Consider the following 23,452-nt stretch of genomic DNA (forward strand, 5'->3'; position numbering starts at 1 on the left):
CTCTTGAGAGTCCCTTGGACTGCAAGGAGGTCCAACCAGTCCATCCTAATGGAGATAAGTCCTGGGTTTTCATTGGAAGGACTGATGCTGAAGCTGAAACTCCAATACTTTGACCATCTCATGAGAAGAGTTGACTCATTATAAAAGACCCTGATGCTGGGAGGGATTGGGGGCAGTAGGAGAAGGGGACAACAGAGGATAAGATGGCTGAATGGCATCACTGACACGATGGACATGAGTTGGGTAAACTCCGGGAGTTGGTAATGGACAGGGAGGCATGGTGTGCTGCGATTCATGGGGTTGCAAAGAGTCGGACACAACTGAGTGACTGAAACAAACTGAACTGAACTAATCAGTCTTGGCAACGTTTTCATTTGGGGCTGGATACCTTTTTGTTGTAGGGCTGTCCTGTACATTGTACCATGTTAAGCGGCATCCCTGGCCTCTATCCAGAAGATGCCAATAGCATCTCTCACCCTAGCTGAGACATTGTGACAATTAAAAATGTCTCCACACATTGCCAAACGTTTCCTGGGAGTCAAAATCACCTCTGGTTGAGAACAACTGCTGTAACTTCACTGTTGTTTAGCTGCTATGTCACATCTGACTATTTGGGGACCCCATGGACTATAGCCTGCCAGGTTCCTCTGTCCATGGGATTTCCCAGTCAAGAATACTAGAATGGGTTGACATTTCCTTCTCCAATAACTTCTTTAGGAGTAATTTGTTACTCTGGGGTTCTGTCCACTCCTAGAGTTTCCTTTGGGGAAAAAAATCCATTTCTGAGATTGTCGTTCAGTTATGATGACAGTGAAATCATTTTACAAAGTGAATGCCTGCAGATGGCAGGTAACCTTTAAAACATTTCTCATCACATTGGCTCCAACCACACAGCCAATTTGTAAACAGCAGGCTTCTCACTGGCAACTAAATGCCCCAACGATAAGCTAAATGCGGAGAGCATAAAAAAAAAAAAAAGAAACAAAGTTAGCGTGCAATGTTCTCTTCTCAAACCCTTTTTGGGCAAAGACGACAGCTCTGCCAGCATTCCAGAATAATGACAGCTGATGTGCCCTTTGTCAACTTTCCCTCCTGCTCATTTGAAAATGCAGACTGAACTCTTTCCAGAACTTCTTCTGATACCATTTACTGAGCCTGGAATCAGATCCATTAGAACAGAGAGCAATCAGTGCTCCAGATGCCCCACCGGCCACTCCTGGTGGGAAGGTGAGGGTTCAGCATCCAGGACTCGGGGTCCCCTGACCACTTTCATGGGCTCAGTGCCACTTTTAACCATTTTATATCTTGGGTGTCTGAGAAGGATTTCATTGGAACCAGGAATTGTGACGTTGAGGAGCTAGAAAGCTACTGGTCCCAGGCAAGCCCCATTTTCTACAGATGAGGAGATGGAACCCAGGGCTTTTAAACTCATGGCCAGAGCGCTTTCCTCTATTCCAGGAGGGCAGCCAGACAACTCCAGTGAGATGTCACTTCCTCCCTGCCATGCCTTGGTTTCTACTTCTCTATGTGAGCCCAGTGGCTTCTAGCTTACAGGCTTGTTCTATAAATTCAACTAGAGTCAGGAAGTGGCCACAAGCACCTCTAACATGGACTGAATCCTTGTGTCCTTTCCCTCCCCCCAACTTCATCTGTTGAAGCCCTAACCCTCACTGTGATGGGATTTGGAGGTGGGGCCTCTGCTTTGGGAGTAATTAGGTTTGGATGAGGTCATGAGGGCAGAGCTCCTGTGATGGGATCCGGGTTCTTAAAAGGAACTGAAGGGACCGGAGCCAGCTCGCCCTCTGTCCTGCAAGACAGAGCAAGAACCTGGCTGTCAGTGAACCAGGATGAGGGCCCACAGGAGAACCTGACTATGGTGCACCCTGACCTTGAATTTCCCAGTCTTCAAAACTGTAAGAAGTAAATATCTGTTGTTTAAGACACCTGGTCTACGGTGTTCTGTTTCAACAGCTTGAACTGCCTATGGCAAGCACTCTTCATATCCCTTACATAAACTCCATTTCTTGCTTCCTAGGTGGTGCTAGTGTAACAGAATCCACCTGACAATGTAGGAGACATAGGTTTGATCCCTGGGTTGGGAAGATCTCCTGGAGAAGGACATGGCAACCCACTTTACTATTCTTGCCTGGAGAATTCAGGACAGAGGAACCTGGTGGGCTACAGTCCATCGGATTGCAAAGAATTGGACACGACTGAGTTGACAGCACACACACACAGACAAGAGCCCTTCACATGATTTCATCTCCTCCTCTTGTGATAAAGTGAAAGCTCCGCCCCTGCCTGACCCCATAGGTATCTCCCTCTGACTGCTCTGCCTTGAACCACAAACTTACATGAAACCAAAGGAAATGATCACAGGTCCATTGATTTTCATTTCTGCTGCACAATTCAATATCAACCTGAAAAGGTGCCAGGGCTGAGGCAGGGATGTGTGGCTCACAATGAACCTCCTGATCCCCTTTCTAAATTCTTTATAAATCCAAGAGCCTGTGTGGCACAATTAAGATTCAACGCAGTCAAATAAATAAATATTTTTAAAAATCTAAAACAATACACAAATAGGTGAATTTTTGCATCACTACTGAAAACACTAAGAAAGGGTCATACACATAAGGCAGAACCTCTGAGAGATTTCTGGAAACTAGTTTGGTCGCCACCAGCCTGACTGAAGGATGGAGTCCTCAGTTTATCTCAAAAAACAGGTTGAAGGGAAGATGGCTCCCAGTTGCTGCTGGGTGACAACCCCAGAAGCTTGAATAGTAGATCCTGCAGACCTAGGCAGAGTCAGGGTAGCTTTTCAAAGACAGATGTCAACTGCACTTGAGTGTCTAATTAGAGTACTGATGCTGAGGTCCACACAAGATGGGAAATCTCTCAGTTTTCCCATCAAGGCCAGCCAACAACTAAAAGGAGGCTCTTGGGACATTGATCCCAGGGAGCCGGTCATGCCACATGGAGGAGAGGCCATCGCACTCACTGTGTCAACCAAACAGGACAAGGACTCTAGTCCTCTGCTGGGCAAAAGTGAACACTGGCCCTTCTGTCTCCTCTGCTCCCTATGGATAAACAGAGCAAGAGTCTGGCAAATGTGAACTACAACAAAGACAATTCTTTTCCTTCGCCCCTCAAGTGCATGTGGAGTGGCTTCAGTCATGTCCGACTCTCTGTGACCCCATGGACTGTAGCCCACCAGGCTCCTCAGTCCATAGGATTCTCCAGGCAAGAATATTGGAGTGGGCTGCCATTTCCTTCAGGGGATCTTCCTGACCCAGGGATTGAACTTTATTTCTTACGTCTCCTGTATTGGCAGGCAGGTTCTTTACCACTAGCACCACCTGAAAGTCCCTTAATCTGAGTCTGAAAGGTTTGGACTGGGACCCAACCAATTCCAAACAGAGCCTCACCCTCGTGAGGCTGAACAAAAAGAGAATTACTGTTTATGTGAAAAGATTCAGCTGTTCAGTAGATGAGATTGATCTGAGGAATCAGAGATTTTCAGGCATAAAACTTCACTTTTAAAACAGTGACAGGGAACAAAATGAAAAGACAACTCTCAGAATGGGAGAAAATATTTGCAAATGAAGCAACCAACATGGGATTAATTGCCAAAATATACAAAGAGCTTGTGCAGCTCAATATCACAAAAACAAACAAATCAATCAAGAAATGGGCAGAAGAACCAAAATAGATATCTCTTCAAAGAAAACAAATGGTTAAAAAGCACAGGAAATGATGCTCAACATCACTAATTATTAGAGAAATGCAAATCAAAACCACAATAAGGTATCACTTCACATTGGTCAGAATGGTCACCATCAAAGAAATCTACAAATAATAAATGCTAGAGAGGGTGTGGAGGAAAGAGAATCTTCCTACATTGTTGGTGGGAATGTAAAATAGTATAGTCACTATGAAGAACAGAACGGAGGTTCCTTAAAAGCCTGAAAATAGAGTTATCATATGATCTAGCAATCCCACTACTGGGCATATACCCTGAGAAAACCATAACTCAAAAAGATACATGCACCTCAAAGTTCACTGCAGCACTATTTACAATATCCAGTTAGTAGTTGCTTAGTCATGTCTGACTCTTTGAGATCCCATGGACTGGAGCTATTTTTGTTTTGTATATAAGTTCATTGGTACCCTTTTTTTAGATTCCACATATAAGAAATATCACATGATATTTGTCTTTGTCTGTCTTAGTATAGCACTCTCTAGGTCTATCCACATTGCTGCAAATGGCATTATTTTGGTCTTTTCAAGGCTGTGTAATATTCCATTGTATATATGTACCACATCTTCTTTATCCATTCCTTTGTTGATGGACATTTAGGTTGCTTCCATGCGACTGAGAAACGCACTTTCTTTCTGGGCTTCCCTGGTGGTACAGATAGTAAAGAATCTGTCTGCAGTGCAGGAGACCCAGATTCGATCCCTGGGTTGAGAAGATCCCCTGGAGAAGGGAATGGCAACCCACTTCACTATTCTTGCCTGGGAAATCCCAAGAATCTGGGTTTCCTGCACTGCAGGCAGATTCTTTACCATCTGCACCACCAGAGAAGCCCAGAAAGAAAGAGTCAGTTGCTCAGTCAGCATGGAAGCAACCTAAATGTCCATCAACAAAGGAATGGATAAAGAAGATGTGGTACACATATGCAATGGAATATTACACAGCCTTGAAAAGACCAAAATAATGCCATTTGCAGCAATGTGGATAGACCTAGAGAGTGCTGTACTAAGTCAGACAAAGACAAATATCATGTGATATCACTTATACGTAGAATCAAAGAAAGGGTACCAATGAACTTATCTACAAAACAAAAATAGAGTTACAGGCATAGAAAATAACATATGATTACTAGGGAGTAAGTGGGAGAGGGATAAACTGGGAGATTGGGATTAACACATACCCACTACTATATTTAAAATGGATAACTAATAAGGACCTACTAGATAGCACAGAGAACTCTACTCATTACTCTGTAATGACCTATATGAGAAAAGAATTTTAAAAAGAGTGGATACATGTATAACTGTTTCACTTTGCTGTACAGCAGAAAGTAGTACAACACTGTAAATCAACTATATTCCAATAAAAATTAAGGAAAAAACAGTGATAGGGAAGGAAATCTCTGTGCTGCGCTGAAATGAGATTTAAGGAGCTATTGGGTTTACAAGTGTAGGCAATAATGAAGACGGAACAATGTGCCAATAAAATGGATTGAATTTGAGGGAAGGAGGTAGAGGTAGCTTGTTACTAAGGCTAACCAGATATAATAGAGCACAGACTTGAGAAACTTGGAAGTCAGAGGAAAATGGCGAAAAGATGCCTAAGATGAGCAAAAAAGCAAAAGAAAAGGGGGCAGACAGAGGAGATCCAAAACAGAGCTAATATTCACTCCAAGAGAAAGAATAAAGCAGACGAAGTAATCACCAAAAGATTCTATCTTTAGCTTCAGAACAAAAAATAAAAAAAAAAGAGCATGGGGTTTCAGGCAACAACAATGAGAAAGTTACCACCGTACCAGAAATGTCCAGAAGACATTTATATATTTGATTAGGGAAAAAAAACTATAAATACCTTGGTTAGAAAATAAACACATAAATAAAAAGAACACTTGAGAAAAAAACCCAAATAATCAAGTTGGCCTCAAATTACTTATAAAGCACTGAATACCAAGAGACAAAAGAGTAAACAATAGTATTTTGAAATAAAAAAAATACGTAATTCAAGTTCTGTACTCAGAGAGGTTGTCTTTTATGTGTTTAGGTTCAGACATATACGGGCTTAAAAAATGTGTTTGGCTTGCAACTTATTATTCAGTCGCTAAGTTATGTCCGACTCTTTTGCGACCCCATGGACTGTAGCCCACCAGGCGTCTTTGTCCCTGGGATTTTCCAGGCAAGAATACTGGAGTGGGTTACCATTTCCTTCTCCAACATCTTTATTGATCAAAATTTATTTGGCATTATACTCTTCTTGAATATAACAGCAAGTATTTTAAACCCTGTGGGCCAAGCAGTCTCTTCAGCAGCTACTTAACTCTGCCACTATAGCATGGAAGCAACCCATGGATGATTTGTAAACAAATGTACATGGCTGTGTTGCAATAAAGCTTTATTTACAAAAATAGGCTATAGTTTGCTGGTCCCTGTTCCACATGGTAGATAAAGCAAAATCCAGAGCTCTGAGTGAGTAAATCATAGTGTATAGTAGGAGGACTATTTGTATTACTAAATTATAGAAAGATACAAAAGACCAGATAGGAAATGCAAACATTTAGTAGAATAAACTACATTTAAAACACAAAATTGTATGCAGGTCTCTGGAAGAAGGGAAAATAGGGGTGATAAGCTTTCTCCCTTATATGGGCAAATGTGGGTGATGGAAATGGCTGTTTAAGAAATGAAGGCTTAAAAAATGTTTTTCAAAAGCTCAGATGATCTGGTAGTAGAATTAAAAATTCCAAAATACTGCAGAATTTAAAAAGCAAGTAAAATGGCCCTAGTTTTCAAGAGGCAGAAAACCAAGAGAAGGAAGCATAAAGCAAAAAGACAAACCAGAAGACAAAATCAATCCAAATGTATCTGTTATAATCAATGGAAATTAGTTAAATTTTTACTAAGAGAATAACATCCAGATTAGACACGCAGACTCTGAAAAATCCATTTGATGCAAGATACACAATCTGGTATATAAAAATATGGCCAAAGGTATGTAGACAATGCAAACAAAAATATGTTTGAGACTTCAATATTAATTTTTAAAAATGTACGTATCAAGGAAAAATAAACAGGACAAAAGCCTCTCTTTAAATAAAGGTATCATTGAATTAATCTTTCTAGTATTAGGCATCTACATCAACATATTTAAAGCAAAACTTGTTAAAAATATAAGAAAGAATTGGAAGAATTATTCACAGTAGCAATAGGAAGATTTATCACACCTCTCTTGACTGACAAAATAGGGATAAAGATAATAAATAATGGATAAAGATCTCAAGAACATCACTGCTAACATTAAAATATATCTTAGCAACATTCAATCTATTAATGTGCTAATTATTGATCATATATCAAGTAATCAAAAAAGCTAATACATTTCATAAGCTAGAAATTATTGGGTTTACATTCTTTGACCACAATGCAGTAAATCTGAAATTGGTTTTTAAAAGTAGGGGATAAGAAAACTACTATATGACCCAACAATCCCACTACATTAGGGTACATGTATCGTTATCAATTATAATTGACTGATAATGAAACATGTACCCTAATGTTCACTGCAGAACTATTTACAATAGCTAGGACATGGAAGCAACCTGGATGCCCACTGAGAGATGAATGGATAAAGAAATTGTGGTACATATACACAGTGGAATATTACTCAGCCATAAAAATGAACACATTTGAGTCAGTTCTAATGAGGTAGATGAAACTAAAGGCTATTATACATAGCGAATATATCAGAAAGAGAAAAACAAATGCATACTAACACATAGACATGGAATCTAGAAAGATGGTACTGATGAACCTATTTGCGGAGCAGCATCTGTTCTCTATGCAGAGATGGAGAACAGATCTGTGGACACAGTGGGGGCAGGAGAGGGTGGGACGAATTGAGAGAGTAGCACTGAGATATATACATTCCCATATGCAAAACAGATAACCAGTGGGAATTTGCTGTATGACACAAGGAGCTCAAACCTGGTGCTTTGTGATGACCTAGAGGGGTGGGATGGGGTGGGAGGTGGGAAGGAGGTACAAGAGGGAGGGGACATATGTATACTTATGGCTGATTCATGTTGATGTATGGCAGAAACCAACATAATATTGTAAATTATTCTCCAATTAAAAATAAATAAACTTTAAAAGAAGAAAAAATAAACAATATCCTCCTTAGGTCTATTGTTCAAACAGTCTATAGATTTATATATTTTTATCTTCTAAATAGTTTCTACTCTTTTGAAACATATAACTCTAGATAATGTTTGTTTTAATGTTTTTGAAAAATAGTGACAATAAATAATATAACAGTTTTGATAATCACAATCACATAAGTGAAATTTTGCAATAAAAACGATACAACAACAACCAAAAAAGTAGGGGATAAAAGCACCAATTACTGTTCAAATTAACAAGCAACAACAACAAAAATATAAGAAATCCTCTTCCGTTCATACAGGACTAAGGAGCTACAAACAGGAAAAAAAAAAAACTGGATGAGAGCACAGCCTAGCAAAACATAAGGCAAGAAACTCAAGTTGCAGGGAAGAAAATGAACAACTTTGGTCATTTTTAATCTTAGACAAGAAAAATTAAAATACGTGAACCAAACATTCTGCTCGTTAACATAAAAGAACAAAATATAACCAGAAAAACAAAGGAAATGTCTAGAGCTTAAATTAGTGCCCTGGAAAACAGAGAACAATGATTAATAAATTCAGGATGTGGGTTCTCTGAAAAAAACTAATGAAATGAACAATCTTTCAAGATACCTCGGTGAAGACAAAAAGTGAGAAAACATAAGTACATGGTGTACAAAATGAGAAAGATTGAAAAGGAATGAAAAAATAACAGAATTTCATGTAGAATTCTGTGCTAAAATGTAGGACCTCAATAAGAAAGAAAATAGAAAAGAAAACAAAGATTATCAAATCTGACAATCAGAATAGACCACTATCCATGGAAGAAATAGAAAACAGTCTCCAAGAGCTGCTTCCATAAAAGGTGGTATAGCCAGATGTTTTATGGGCAAGTTCTTTCAGACCTTCAAGGAACACATAATTCTTATGCTATTTAAATTGTTACAGATAGTAGGAAAAAAAAGAAAAGTGTCGCAATTCATTTTATAAAGCTAACATAATCTTGAAACCAAAAAGGCAACAAAAACACCACTGTAAAATAAAAAATATATTCATTTCACATAGAAATATAGATGGAAACCAGAAATAAAATATTTAGTAGACTGTAGCAACATAAAAAAGAAGAATACCACTGATCAGCTAGAATTTAACCCAAGAATACATGATTGGTTATTATTAGGAAATAAAATTTATCAACTCAATGTCAATGAAAAATAGTATATTGATGCATATAAAAAAGGCAACATTTGATAAAATTAAAAATTCATTTGATAAAATTGTTCTATAAACTGTAGAAAGATAATTCCTTGATACGATGAAGGATATTGATCTGACAACCAACAGCGTCATATCTAATGATGAAATACCAAAGCAGCGTTCCCCAACTTCTTTGTAACAATCATTTTTCAAGAACATGTTAGTAAGTGTGATTAAAAGGAAAGTGTAAACAATAGTAAAAAAATAATTTGGGAAGTAAATGGAGAAATGTTATGTTTTTTATTGAAGTACAGTTGACTTACATAGTCATATTTCTTAACAGGAGGTCTCAGTGTGATAAAGATGGTGCCTTTCAAATTGATCTATATATCTAAAAATTCAGAGAAGGCAATGGCACCCCACTCCAGTACTCTTACCTGAAAAGTCCCATAGACGGAGGAGCCTGGTAGGCTGCAGTCCATGGGGTCGCGAAGAGTCGGACATGACTGAGCGACTTCCCTTTCACTTTTCACTTTCATGCATTGGAGAAGGAAATGGCAACCCACTCCAGTGTTCTTGCCTAGAGAATCCCAGGGACAGGGGAGCCTGGCGGGCTACCATCTCTGGGGTCGCACAGAGTTGGACATGACTGAAGTGATTTAGCAGCATCCAAAAATTATGAACAACATGTGACAGGATTTGTGTATGTATGTGTGAGAGCATGTATGTGTACAGTGGTATTGGTGGAGTAGGAGATGTAACTTGACAAAATGAGCTCAGACTTTTCCTGGAAGAATGAATGTCCAAAGAGACAAAATAATGTTGAAAAATAATATTCATCTAGGTGCCTTCACCCCTAAAATATGAAAGTGTATTATGAAACCACAGAAACAAAAATAATGTAGCACTAATAGCAGAGAGACAGATAAATGTAACAGAAGTGGGAGTTCCAAAATAGATTCAAGATCCTTCCTAATGTAACAAAGGTAGTTTCCCAAAGAAGATGGGAAAGGAGAGATTACTCAAAAAGTCTTTCATGAGTATCTAGGTAGGGACTTCCTTGGTGGTCCAGTGGTTAAGATTTCGCCTTTGAATGCAGGGGGTGTGGGTTCAATCTGGTAAGGGAGCAATGATCCTACATACCTCAGGGCCAAGAAACCAAAACACAGACAGGAGCAATATTGTAACAAATTCAATAAAGACTTTAAAAATGGTCCATGTAAAAATCTTTTAAAAAAAGAATATCTGGCTAGCCATTTCAACATAAATACAGTTAGACATCACCTACCAAAATACAAAACTAAATTCCAGGCAGATGATAAATGATGCTCTAAAAGAACTAGGAGAAAATAGAGGTTATCTGAGTTACATGGGGGAAGATCTCTCCAAGGGACCCTTAGAAGGCACAATCCATGAAGAAACATTAAAATATGAGACTACATAAAAATTTTAAAAGTCTATGTATTTGTAAAAGGACAAAAAGGGTAAAATGCAAAAAAAAAATCAATGAGAAGAATAGTTCCTAAATATGTATAAAGATTATAAAATTGTTAAATATCCTTTGTCTTTATTCCCTTTTTAGCAAACCTATACCTCTCTCTGCCTGCATGGAGGAGGAGGAGTATGTGGTTCAAAGGAGGGTCCCTTTTAGCCAGACAAAGGAAGGGAAAGCTTTCTGTATCTGCTCTCCACAGGTGGACAGTGTGGGGAAGTGGGGAAGGAGGAAGTGAAAAGAGAAAGCCTGGTGTTCCCGAACTGCCCTCTTGACTGCAGAGGTAGAAATGAATGTCCTTTTCCCACTCTCCATCCGGGCAACTGGGAGATGACACAAGAGGGCTATTACATCTGCTAAAGTGACAGCCCGTGTGGCTGGGTGCAGAAGAGTAGGTGTGGATTGACACAAATGTTTGGTGTGGAGTGGTGTGGTGTGGTGTGGTGAGGTAGGGTGAGGTGTGGTGTGAGTGGTGTGGACTTGGAGGAACCCATAGGGCTCTCCATGCCTTCACACAATGATGAAACCTCATCTAGGATTTAGCTCAGGAGCCTGTGAACAGTGATCATGTGGGCTGTTACAGACAAAGTGACTCCTTGGCCAATGGCAATAGAACAAGCATTACCCCAGCCAGGAACCAAATGGAGGCAAAACAGATAAACCTATTATGACTTAAGAGGGCTGGGTCATCAAGTGGGGCAACTGTCCATGGGTGAGTACCCTCAGACTCATCGGAGACAGCTGTGTGATGGCTAGGGACTGGCACCTGGGGCCAGCCACTAGACTGAAACAACATCCCCAGAGCCAGGAACTAAAAATCACCATGAGAGATCAACCTGCTGCTGCTGCTGCTGCTGCTGCTAAGTCACTTCAGTCATGTCTGACTCTGTGTGACCTCATAAATGGCAGCCCACCAGGCTTCCCTGTCCCTGGGATTCTCTAGGCAAGAATACTGGAGTGGGTTGCCATTGCCTTCTCTGGAGAGATCAACCTAGGACCTGATAATTTCCTATCACCCACTACCCCAATAACCATAACGTGTGCCCCTGATTAACAATTTAGCAGGCAAACTTGCAATGCTGAGTTATCCAAGAGATGCAGAGTATATAAAGATTCTGCTTAAATGATTGGATTTGACTGAACTTACTGGGTTTAACTAAAAGTGTGTGTGTGTGTGTGTGTGTGTGTGTGTGTGTGTGTGTGTGTGTGTGTGTGTCCCCTGGGAGTTCATGAAAAAGATCACATCAGTTTTTGAAAAATAAAGAAGCTATATTTTCTCAGCATGTCTGAATATAGCATGAGAAAACTGGCAGCCCAGGATATACAGTAATAAGTGATTAATATGGTCAATGTATACAATAAACTTACAAATGGAAAAGAAGTAAAACTCAGTGGCTTAACAAAAAAGTGGCCAAAGAGCACAGATGAGCAATTTCACAATACAAAATTGAAATAGAAATGACTGATACGGGGGGAGTGGATTTCAAATATAAAAATATGGGGGGATTTGAATTAGTAAAGAAAAATGCAGTTTCAAGATGAAAAGTCACTATACACATGTCCAGATGGAAAACCAAGTTAAAGGACTAAGACGGTGAACCTGTCCAATGAGGAAAATGCCTTAGGAAAAATCCTCCCGCCTGAACCTGAAACCACGAAATAAGAAAACACAGCAATACCTGGGTCACTAAGTGGTGTCTCTTTCAGAGTACTGACTTGCCTGTATGCAGCTGGCTTAAAAGAGTCAGTTATTGTTCAAAGCTTTGTTAGAACTCATCGTGGACGTCTTCTGAGCCTGAGGCACATTCTTTGAATATGATGGTAAATCTCCAACGACAGATTCGTCTTGTGGAAAGAGCCACAATTAATTTAAAGCCAAGTCTGGTTAGACTATTTGTGATCAGGGAAAGCTTTTCTCATAAATCTGCTCTGGAGGCAATGACAACAAGAGGCATTTGAGAACTCCGTGGCAGCTCGCGGAAATTAATATTTTCAGCCTTGAGTGAGAAGGATCCTATTTGGCAAGGTATCTCTCACCTGTCCTGGGTCAATGTCTCCCAACTGGTCTAGCCAGTCTTCTTTTTGTTAAGCCTCTGATGATTTAAAATATAAACTTGATCATGGCATTCTTGTTCCTGGTCATCTTCAAATAAAAACACAAACTCATAAAAATGACCCTAAAGTCTTATTCAGTTAGCTCCCTTTTTCTCCAGCTTCAGTCCAGTCTTATCAGAGTCTTTATCCATCTCATTCCCTCCAGTCTCCTTTTAACCAATGAACAGCTCCTTGGTCTACAGATCTCAGCCCCAAAGATCAAGGTCAAGAAGGTCAAGCTCTCCTTCCCAGCAAGCCTATTCTACCCTCTTGCCCAGGGTCACTCTTATCCACAGGCCATGTTTACAAGGTACCACTCCATCCTCTTCCTTGTACACAGTTTTGGCGTTTTTATGTGGTTATCTGATTCATGTCTATCTCCTCATGGAGATTAGAAGCCTGCAGGAAGGCAAACACCCAGGTTGTTTTTACATGGTTACATTTCATAAAGCCCGATATATGGGACATTCTCCATAAGTAACTGGAAGATGAATGAGAAATGCTGCCTGATACAGTTGTGAGGAAAATGTATTGGAAGATGGTTGTAATAATCCCCTTATCCCTTTGCGAATCTGCTCTCTTACCAGGAGGTGAGTCTGTTTTCCTCCCCTTGAAGGTATACTGGCCTTGGTGACTTGGTTTTCCTGCAGAGCGAGGCAGAAGTGACCCTGGGCCAGGTCTGGGTCTTGTGCTTCAGAAGCCTGGCAGTTTCTGCCCCGATTCTCTTGGAAAGAAGTGCCACACTGCAGGAGAGCTGGCTTCAACTACTGGGGGAAGAGCGGCCATCAAGTCTAACATCCCGACAGCCCAATAAACTAGACCTTGACTTAGAACTGCCCTACAGATGCAAGCCATAGCAGGATTGTTGCCTTAAGCTACCAAGTTTTGAGATGATTTGTGGTGTGGCAAGGGGCTTCCCCCATGAGTCAGCTGGTAAAGAACCTGCCTGCCAATGTAGGAGATGCAAGAGATGTGGGTTCAATCCCTGGGTCAAGAAGATCCCCTGGAGAAGGAAATGATAATCCTTGGAGGAGAAAATAGCAACTCACTTCAGTATTCTTGCCTGGGAAATCCCATGGACAGAGGAGCCTGGGGGCCACAGTCTACGAGGTTGCAAAGAGTTGGACACGACTTCACACACACCCCTACCTATGTGATGCAGCTAGAGTAACTGAAAAACTGGTCTCTTATCTTAAAGCCGAAATGGTTCTTAGATTCTCTCCACACCATAATCTCTCAGAAGTCAGCCTTTTCCATAAGAATCAGGGCAGGGGCCTGTTCTTTTGTACCTGCAGCAAAGAAATGCAATTTCTAACTGGCCTGGGCATCCACAAGCATCATTCTATGTCATTATGTGCACTCACCCCTTTTTCTTGCTACTTTTCACATATCACCATCTGAAACTTGCTATGTATTGAATTGTGCAGATTTTCAGCTCCACTAGGGCAAGGATTTGTCTTTATCTCCAGGGAGTCTCTAGCTACCTGGCACATAGGAGATGCTCAATGAAATTTTGCTGAATGAATAAATGACTATGCCTCACTGCTTTCACCTGGTAATCATCTTGCCTGCATTGCCTTCTCCTGGACACTGCATCTTAAAACGTTCTCCCTCCTTACCATGTGCTGTCTTTTTAAAAAACATCTATAAACTTTAAAAAAAATTATTTTTTAATTGGCCATACCATGTGGCATGTGAGATCTTAGTTCCCCGACCAGGGATCAAACCCACAGACTCTACAGTGGAAGCATGGCATCTTAACCAGTGGACTGCCAGGGAAGTTGCTGTGCTGTCTTTTTTTATTTTAAAATAATTCTCAAATAGTAATGTCCATCTGAACCACAGCTCAGCCCAGTACTCTCTCCTTTCATTCAGAGATGATGGCAATGGCTCAGTACAATAATAATACTTATTCTGAATGTAAATCAGATGTGTCCAGAGTTTTGATGCATATAACCAAGTGTTCAGTAAATGCTTCCCCCCCAATCCCCTTCTTTCTAATGCTTTATTTTGCCCAGACCTCCAAAGGCATCCACTCTTCATGGCAACATCCCACATCAACATATGTCAGTAATGATCCGTGAAATGTATGAATTCAGATAAGATTAACATTTATTGCCATTTGCTCTGTGCTAGGTGCTATACTAGGCAGCTGACCCATATAACATCCCATATTTTATGAAAAAAGAAAGCCTAGGTTGAAATCTCAGGTCAATACTTTCTCCATCCAGCACACTGCCTTTGGTACCAGTCGGCTCTAGACAGAAGAATGTAATAGGCAAAGATGAAACACACACTCCAGGTCCCAAGGTTCCTTGAGGCACAGTTTATACCCTTCCTTCTTTCATATGTTGAAGGCTGCTGCTGCTGCTAAGTCACTTCAGTCGTGTCCGACTCTGCGACCCCATAGACGGCAGCCCATCAGGCTCCTCCGTTCCTGGGATTCTCCAGGCAAGAACACTGGAGTGGGTTGCCATTTTCCTTCCCCAATGCATGAAAGTGAAAAGTGAAAGTGAAGTCGCTCAGTCATGTCTTTGCAACCCCATGGACTGCAGTCTACCAGGCTCCTCCATCCATGGGATTTTCCAGGCAAGAGTACTGGAGTGGGGTGCCATTGCCTTCTCCAATGTTGAAATCTAACAGCTTCAAATTCTCTTTATTTAGCTTCTTGATCAAAACTTGTTTTCTAAGAACATTCACTCTAGGACTTCCCTGGTGGTTCAGTGGTTACAAATCCACCTGCCAATGCAGGGGACATGGGTTCAATCCCTGGTCCAGGAAGATCCCACATGCCTTGGAGCAACTGAGCTCTTGCTCTAGACCCGATGAGCTGCAATTGCTGAAGACCGTATGCCCTAGGCCCCATGCTCCACAACAAGAGAAGCGAACGCAAAGGGAACCCCGCTTACTGGAACTAGAGAAAGCCCCTGCACAGCAGAAAGGACCAAGCACAACCAAAAATAATAAAAATAAATAAGCAAAAATAAAATTTAAAAAATTCACTCAAGGTATAAATGACCGATCATTACGTCAAGTGTGATCTCCCTCCCCTGAAGGGGTTCTCGGTTTCAGGAAAATATTTAGGATATGGGAAGAAGACAAGGCTAGCAAGACTTAGACTTGAAGGCAGAAAAGTCAGATTTCTACCTGTAATCAGGCTATTCAGCCCACCAACCAACCCAGCTCTGGTGGGGAAGAACCGGGGAGAGAGTGAAGTGTGGAGTCCATGGGGAGACAGAGCCTTCTCACAAATCCAGAGGGGCCTTCACAATGAGATGGGAGGTCCCCCCTCACCTGATTATCCTGGTCTGGTTCCTGCACAGGTGGGTGCTTCATCCCTCAGCTTTGCACAGTACACCCACCCCTGCTCTGGTTTCAGTTTCCAAGCCCTCTGTCCTCTGGCAGCTGAGGGCAAACCCATAAGCTCTCTTCCCAAGAGACTACTTGTCCTACTTAAGAGCTCATGTCCCTTGGGTATAATAACATAATGGCATATTTATTATTCTCTCCACATTTTGCATGAAAAATGTACTTAAGATAGTTACTAAAAACAAACAACCTCTCACTGATGGCTCATGAGATGTAGTGCAGTCTTCAAGCCTCTGCTTAGTTAACTGCGATACGTCTAGATGCTTCTGTAGTGATTTCCAGACATTGTTCACTATTCTATTCCTTAGCATTTGTAATATCACTTTGAGGACCAATCTCATAGATTTGTGACCATTGTTTTCAATTTGTCTCCTTAACTAGACTGTGAGACCCTTGAGGGCAGAGTCTGTGCTTTGGTCAACTTTTTGTTCCAACACAGTGCCTGGCACTTATTCTACAGCCAATCACTCCGGGAAGAAACAAGCCTTGTCTTCTTCCCATATCCTAAATATTTTCCTGAAACCGAGAACCCCTTCAGGGGAGGGAGATCACACTTGACATAATAATCAGTCATTTATACCTTAGAGTGAGTTTTTTAAAATTTATTTTTGCATATTTATTTTTATTATTTTTGGTTGTGCTTGGTCTTTTCTGCTGTGCAGGGGTTTTCTCTAGTTCCAGTAAGTGGGCTTCCCTTTGCATTGGCTTCTCTTGTTGTGGAGCATGGGTTCTAGTTTGGTGTCAAAAAGAAACTGTGGATCATAGATTTGGTAGGTTTGGTGATCTTGTGCCCATTTTCACTTCAATGTTACCAGCTTCCCAAGACAGCAGATCCACAAGAGAAGCTCTAAGACCAGAGTCTCCTTTTCCCTAGAGGCACTCAAGAGCCAGTCTATCACGCTCCTCTTCTTGGACAGCTAAGCCACCACTGGAAGTCTCAAACTCCCAGTCACCCATCCTTATCTGAACTGTTCCCACCATCTGGCTCTGTATGGCCCCTAATCCAATCTAGGAGCCTCAGGAGATGTGGCTCAATTCCTGGGTCAAAAAGATCCCCTGAAAGAGGAAATGTCAACTCACTCCAGTATTCTTTCCTGGATAATCCCATGGACAGAGGATCCTAATGGGCCACAGTCTACGGGGTCACAAAGAGTCAGACACGACTGAGTGAGCACACAAACAGCACAATCTGATCTAGCCTATGTTCCTTCACAGTCTCCCCTTCTGTTACTTCAGCCCCTAGATATAATCAGTCATCAGCAACATTCCCTATCATTCCCAGCCTCTTAGCTATGAAAGACCAGCATTCAGCCTTCTTGATTGGTCTTCCTTTAAATATATGAACTTAAGCCTCAAACATGTCCTCAGGACCTTCTGGTAACTCTAGAAAATTTCCATAATCTATTTACTCTCTCACCTCAAAGACTGATCCTTCACATTTTCTTTTACTCCTCAAACTACCATCACTTCCTATTCCTTCCTCACTTTTAGTTGATGATCTTAATTATTTTTTTCTTTCCAACTCAATTTATTAAAAATAGGGAATAGAGATGCCATAGGACATTTTCATAAACACTTAGATATTTGGTTCATTTCTTTTTAATGATGAGCAGAATTATATAGAAGGGAACCCAAAGAAAGAGAAATTAAGCTGATGTGTACTTTCATCTGACTATAATTTACTCCTGATGTATAAAGCCAGGCTGAAGCCATCAGCATTATCTACATCTAAAATTTAACTCTCACAATGATGCTTTTGGCTTGGTAGGAACATTTGCTTTTTACAAATGAATGTTTTCTATTCTCTTAGTCATTCTGAAATTAAAATCAGCTTAGTTTTAAAAATACATAAATTTCATCAAATTTTGAGATGACCATGAGTCTTATTTCATGGAGAACATGCATGTATTTGGAAGTGATCTTGACCTTTCCCCTCCTTACCTACTGCCTCTGTGCTCACACACTCTGGCTTCCCCATCATTTTCAAACCCTCTTGTGTCCTTCTTTGCCTGTACCATCAGGATCTCTCTAGGCCATAATTTCCATCAGAAAATAAACATGATATCCTATCTCCACCTTTGAAAATTTTCCCTAGATCCTTGTAGCTACACTGCCTTTCCCTGTCCCACAGTCTAGTAAAACCCTTTCACATCACCTTTCATTCTCTCAAAAAAGTGCACAATCAGGCTTTCGTCTCCATCACTCCACTGAAACTACTGTCTTCAGAGAAAGTGTTAGTTGCTCAGTTGTGTCCAACTCTTTGCGACCCAATGGACTGTAGCCCGCCAGGCTCCTCTGTCCATGGGATTCTCCAGGCAAGAATACTGGAGTGGGTTGCCATTTCCTTCAGGACTTCCTCATATCACCAAAGACCTCTACAAGGCCAAGTCCAGTGTGGATTCCCAGTCCTCTGACTTGGTCTAGCAGCTGCATGTGACTCCTGCCTTCATGAAACATCTCCATTCAGTTTCCGGGACATCACCTTCTTCTACCTCCCTGGCCACTCCTTCTCAGTTTCTTTTGCTGACTTTTTCATTTCTCTTCCTTTTCTTGACCCTCAAATATCAGGGTCCAAGGCTCAGTCTTCATCTCTCTTTTCTCTCCACACTTTCTCACTTGCATATCCTTCCATTTCTGTGGAAATATGTTGATGTGTCCCAAGGTTATATCATAAGCTTGGCTAAACATAAACAGCTTCCCCTCTTAGCTCCAAATACATGCATGTAACTGCCTACTTGTGCATCTAATAGACACTTCTCAGCGTGGACTGTATAAAATAAGCACTTGTGCTTCACATTCCTGCCAGCCCCTTACCACTCCATGATTCTTTAGTTTCTCCAATCTCAGGAAATACTACTATTTACCCAGTTGTCAGGGCCTAAAACCCAAAAGTTATCTCTACTCCTCTCTTTTTTTCATATGCTATGTCCAAATTTAATGTTGGCTTAAAGTTAAACATTCAGAAAATTAAGATCATGGCATCTGGTCCTGTCACTTCATGGTAAATAGATGGGGAAACACTGGAAACAGTAGCTGACTCTATTTTTTTAGCTCCAAAATCACTGCAGATGGTGACTGCAGCCATGAAATTAAAAGACGCTTACTCCTTGGAAAGAAAGTTATGACTAACCTAGACAACATATTAAAAAGCAGAGACATTACTTTGTCAACAAAGGTCCGTCTAGTCAAGACTATGGTTTTTCCAGTGGTCATGTATGGATGTGAGAGTTGGACTGTAAAGAAAGCTGAGTGCCGAAGAATTGATGCTTTTGAACTGTGGTGTTGGAGAAGACTCTTGAGAGTGCCTTGGACTGCAAGCAGATCCAACCAGTCCATCCTAAAGGAGATCAGTCCTGGGTGTTCAGTGGAAGGACTGATGTTGAAGCTGAAACTCCAATACTTTGGCCATCTGATGCGAAGAGCTGATTCATTTGAAAAGACCCGGATGCTGGGAAAGATTGAGGGCAGGAGGAGAAGGGGACGACAGAGGATGAGATGGTTGAATGGCATCACTGACTCAATGGACATGAGTTTCGGGGTTGGTGATGGACAGGGAGGCCTGGCATGCTGCAGTTCATGGGGTTAAAAAGAGTTGGACATGACTGACCAACTGAACTGAACTGGGATCACTTTGAACCATGCCCACCTGTTTTACCTGAGTACAGGGCTTCCCCACTTTTCCCTTCTTGATGTCTCCAACAGTCTCCTAAGTGGTCTCCCTCCAACTCTTATCTGGGAAACAGCCCTCACTCCTCCCAGCAGCCAGAACCATCGTTTAAAAATATAAGACCAGCCACTCACATGCTAAAGCCTCTCTGATTGGATGACTTCCCATCACAATTAGAATAATATGCAAATTCGACTTTGGCCTAAAAGACAGGTCAGGTTCCTTGCCAGCTCTGCACTGGCTATTGCCTCTGCCCAGAAAACTCTTCCTCCTAGAATCTGCAAAGCTTGCTCCTCACTTCAGTCAGGTCTCTGCTCAAATATCACCTCTTCAGAGAGGACTTTCCATGCCATTCACCACATTGTCATCCCAGTCTCTATCTTATTATCCTGTTTACTTTTAAAATAGTGCTTGTTAATCCTTGACTTTTAAAGGTATATTTGTTTGTTTTTGTCTATTTCCCCCCAAAGATTGCAAACATCTCAGTGCAAGGACTTTTCTGTCTTGTTCACCCTAAGTGTCTAGAACAAGTGTTTAATAAATACAATAATTGACAGGTGAACAGATGCATAACTAAATGTGCAAACTTCAAGAGGAAGGGATGGGAGGCAGTGGCTCAGGTAAAGAAGGTTGTATAAATACAATCAAAGCTGTGATGTCGTTCTAGAAGCAGAGAATGCAATAATGATGAAAGGCCAGGGAATGAATTTGGAAGGGCCTCTCAAGCAGCCGTGTTGGGTAGAAATTTCTGCAATGATCGAAATACTCTATATCTCTGCTGTACAAGGCAGTAGCCGCTGGCCACATGTGAATACTGAATACTAATTTTCTTTAATTTTAACTTACATTCAATAGACACATGGGGCTAGTGGTTACGATAGTAGACAGCAAAGCTTTAGAACTTGAAGAATTCCTTCCCCTGACTTGTGATTTTGGAATAATTACATATACCTCACTTAGCTATTGAGAGGACTAATGATATCAAATTTTTAATGTCTGAAACATAGTTAGCCCTCAAAAAATAATAGCTGCAATGACCACTCGGTGTTGCCAATAAAAGGACTTTCAGTACATGCCATGTAAATTGACCCTAAAGTACAGACGTCTATGACTTTTTATTGTAATTTTTTTGTGTGCTTGAGCTAGTGGATAACCAATGTGTGTGGGTCTACATCTGAGCTCACAAACTAAAAATAGTAAACAACCATTCTAGGTTGTCAGGAAGGCCTTCCGGAGGTAAATGATGAATCCAAGTGCATCAGCTTGCTGACACTTATAATGAACTAATTAGTTTTGACAACAGCTCATTCAGCATTTGTGAAAACTGGATCTGTAACATTACTGTTTGGTTTAATACTTAGCATTAAAATAAAGGGGAATGTATTTACTTATTGGAAACAGTATATTGAATTCTTTAAAGGTTAAACTGTTTTGGAGATATATTTTTTCTTGCCAGTAGCTCGTTATAGTTTCTTCCACACAGAATCCAGAAAGCAAAATGAACACAGATATAGAACATAAGCAGACCATTTTCACTAACCCTTAGGAATAATCTAATCTAATAATCAAATTGCACAAGTTTGTTCAGGATAAGCATCGTGCTTATTTTTAGGCCAAGAGAATTTGCAGTCCACAGCAGCAGAGATGAAAGTGACATTCCATTGCCCGTGCCTAGTGCCTGGTGGAGGAGACTCAGAGACTTGAAATCCAAGGATGGATGTTTTTCAGTTAAACACAGGCTTAAAAGCATTAGCAGAAGTTAATGTTCTTATTAAGAAGACCAATAATCTGCATCGGTGGGAAACCACTTTGCAGTAGTCGAAAAAGTGCCCTAGGACTGAATATAAGTGAGACTGGAGCAGAAAGGGAATGAAATTTTACTTTTCTACAGGGAAGTCCTTCCTAACTGCCCTCCTAGCTTTGCCGTTTGAAATGCAGATCCTTTCTCATCCACCCATGACTGTGAGTCTAGGATAGCAGAAGGGGAAGAGCTGATGTAAAGACTTACCAATGGGCATCACTAAGAAAAAAGGCAGCCAGCAGAGGACGAAGCAGCCGACCACGATGCCCAGCGTTTTGGCCGCTTTCTTCTCGCGCGAAAATTTGAGCAGTCTCACGGAGAAGTGCGTCTTGTTCTTGGCGCTGGTCACCCCGCTGCCTCCTACCGGGGCGTTTTTGCGATGGATGCGGAGCGTCACCTGCTCCGAGTCTGACTTGTCGGTCTTGAGGCCCGACTTGAGGCCCCGGCTCTCCCTCTTGGCCACCACGTAGACCCGGCAGTACATGACCAGGATGATGGTCAGCGGCACGTAGAAGGACCCCAGGGCCGAGAAGAGCACATAGCCCGGCTCCTCGTTGATCTGGCAGATGGTCTCGTCCTCCGGGGCCGGCTGCCTCCAGCCGAAGAGGGGCCCGATGGAGATGACCAAAGAGAGCGCCCAGACGCAGAGCAGGGCCATGAGGCCCCTCTTCTGGGTGACGATGGTGGGGTAGCGCAGAGGATAGCTCACGCCGATGTAGCGGTCGATGGAGATGATACAGAGTCCCATGATGGAAGCCGTGCAGCACAGGACGTCCACCGCCGCCCAGACATTGCAGAAGACCCTGCCGAAGGCCCAGTAGCCCAAGATCTCGAAGATAGCGGAGAAGGGCAGCACCGTGGAAGTGAGGAGAAGGTCGGCCACCGCCAGGTTGACGATGTAGTAGTGTGTGACCGAGTGCAGGTGCCGGTGGCAGGCCACGGAAAGGATCACGAGGATGTTCCCCAGCACCCCGAAAAGGATGAGGCCCCCCAAGATCACCCCGAGCAGAATGGCCTTGGAAATGTTCACCGGTGGCGGCGGGTGGGTGCAGTTGGAGCTGTCGGAGGCATTTCCGGAGAGAAACACCATGGTCCCAGCCCCCCGGGGCCGGGGCCGGCAAAGTCCGGCTCTTGAGGGCCACCCCTCGGCGGGCGCGGAGGAGAGGAGCGAGGGAGCGGGGAGTCAAAAGCTCTCGGCTCCCAGGAGCCTCGTCTGCTGGGGTTGTCTGGGGGTAAGAGAGAACGTGCAGGGAGGAAGCAACTCCGGCCAGCCCGGGAAACCCTCAGTAGGCCACGCAAAGGGGTAGGGCTTTGAAGGCGACATGGCCAGGGGCGCGCGGAGCTGCCAACCGACTCTCTCCACCCGTAGCGCTGGCCCGGGGCCCCGGCTCCCTCCCTATCCGAGCCTTAGCACGGAACTCAGGGAGACTCGATGCAAAACGCAATCCCAGAATTATGGGAGTCCCCTTTCCTGCACTGTCCGCTCCGTCCGAGTGAGAAGTTTGAGCATTCTGCACATAATTGGAATTCAAAACTTCAGTCTCCCCCCAACAAACCACAAGCAAGTACTGGTCTGCCGTCGACTCTCAAAGGTGGGGACCGTTGGCATCTGGGCGCTTCTCCCCACCCGCAGTTACACTCGGTGTGGCTGCATTCATGACAGATCGCGCAGGCCAAGGGGAAACGCGGATAATGAAATGTTCACCAAGAGCGAGATGGCTGCGGAGCGTAGTTTGCCAGCGTTGTCCTGAAAGAGCGCAAAGAAATGCAGAGTGTAAGCCAGCCGCCTCGGGGAGCGAGGCCGTGCTAGATGCGGGGTCTGACCCGGCCGGGAGCCCCGCCGACTCAGATCCCGAAGCGACCCGTCCTGCCGCAGCCCAGCGCGCGGGAGGGGACCGCGAGCCGTGCCCAGCCGCTGGGCACCTGCCCTGGCGCGCTCCTCC

General features: G+C 42.5%; 1 protein-coding gene across 2 annotated transcripts in view; it reads right to left on the minus strand.

Moving 5' to 3' along the window:
• ADRA1A (adrenoceptor alpha 1A) overlaps positions 1-22,797 on the minus strand; it is a 116,362-nt gene extending 93,565 nt beyond the window's left edge. For both annotated transcript variants that reach the window (XM_068973895.1, XM_068973894.1), the window contains exon 1: positions 21,717-22,797. In XM_068973895.1, coding sequence (XP_068829996.1) covers positions 21,717-22,599 — 883 coding nt within the window. In that variant the 5' untranslated portion in view covers positions 22,600-22,797. The remainder of the gene's footprint in view (positions 1-21,716) is intronic.
• Positions 22,798-23,452: the final 655 nt, after the last annotated feature.

This window comes from Capricornis sumatraensis, chromosome 6 (genome assembly GCF_032405125.1).
Source record: "Capricornis sumatraensis isolate serow.1 chromosome 6, serow.2, whole genome shotgun sequence".
Taxonomy (NCBI): Eukaryota; Metazoa; Chordata; class Mammalia; order Artiodactyla; family Bovidae; genus Capricornis; species Capricornis sumatraensis.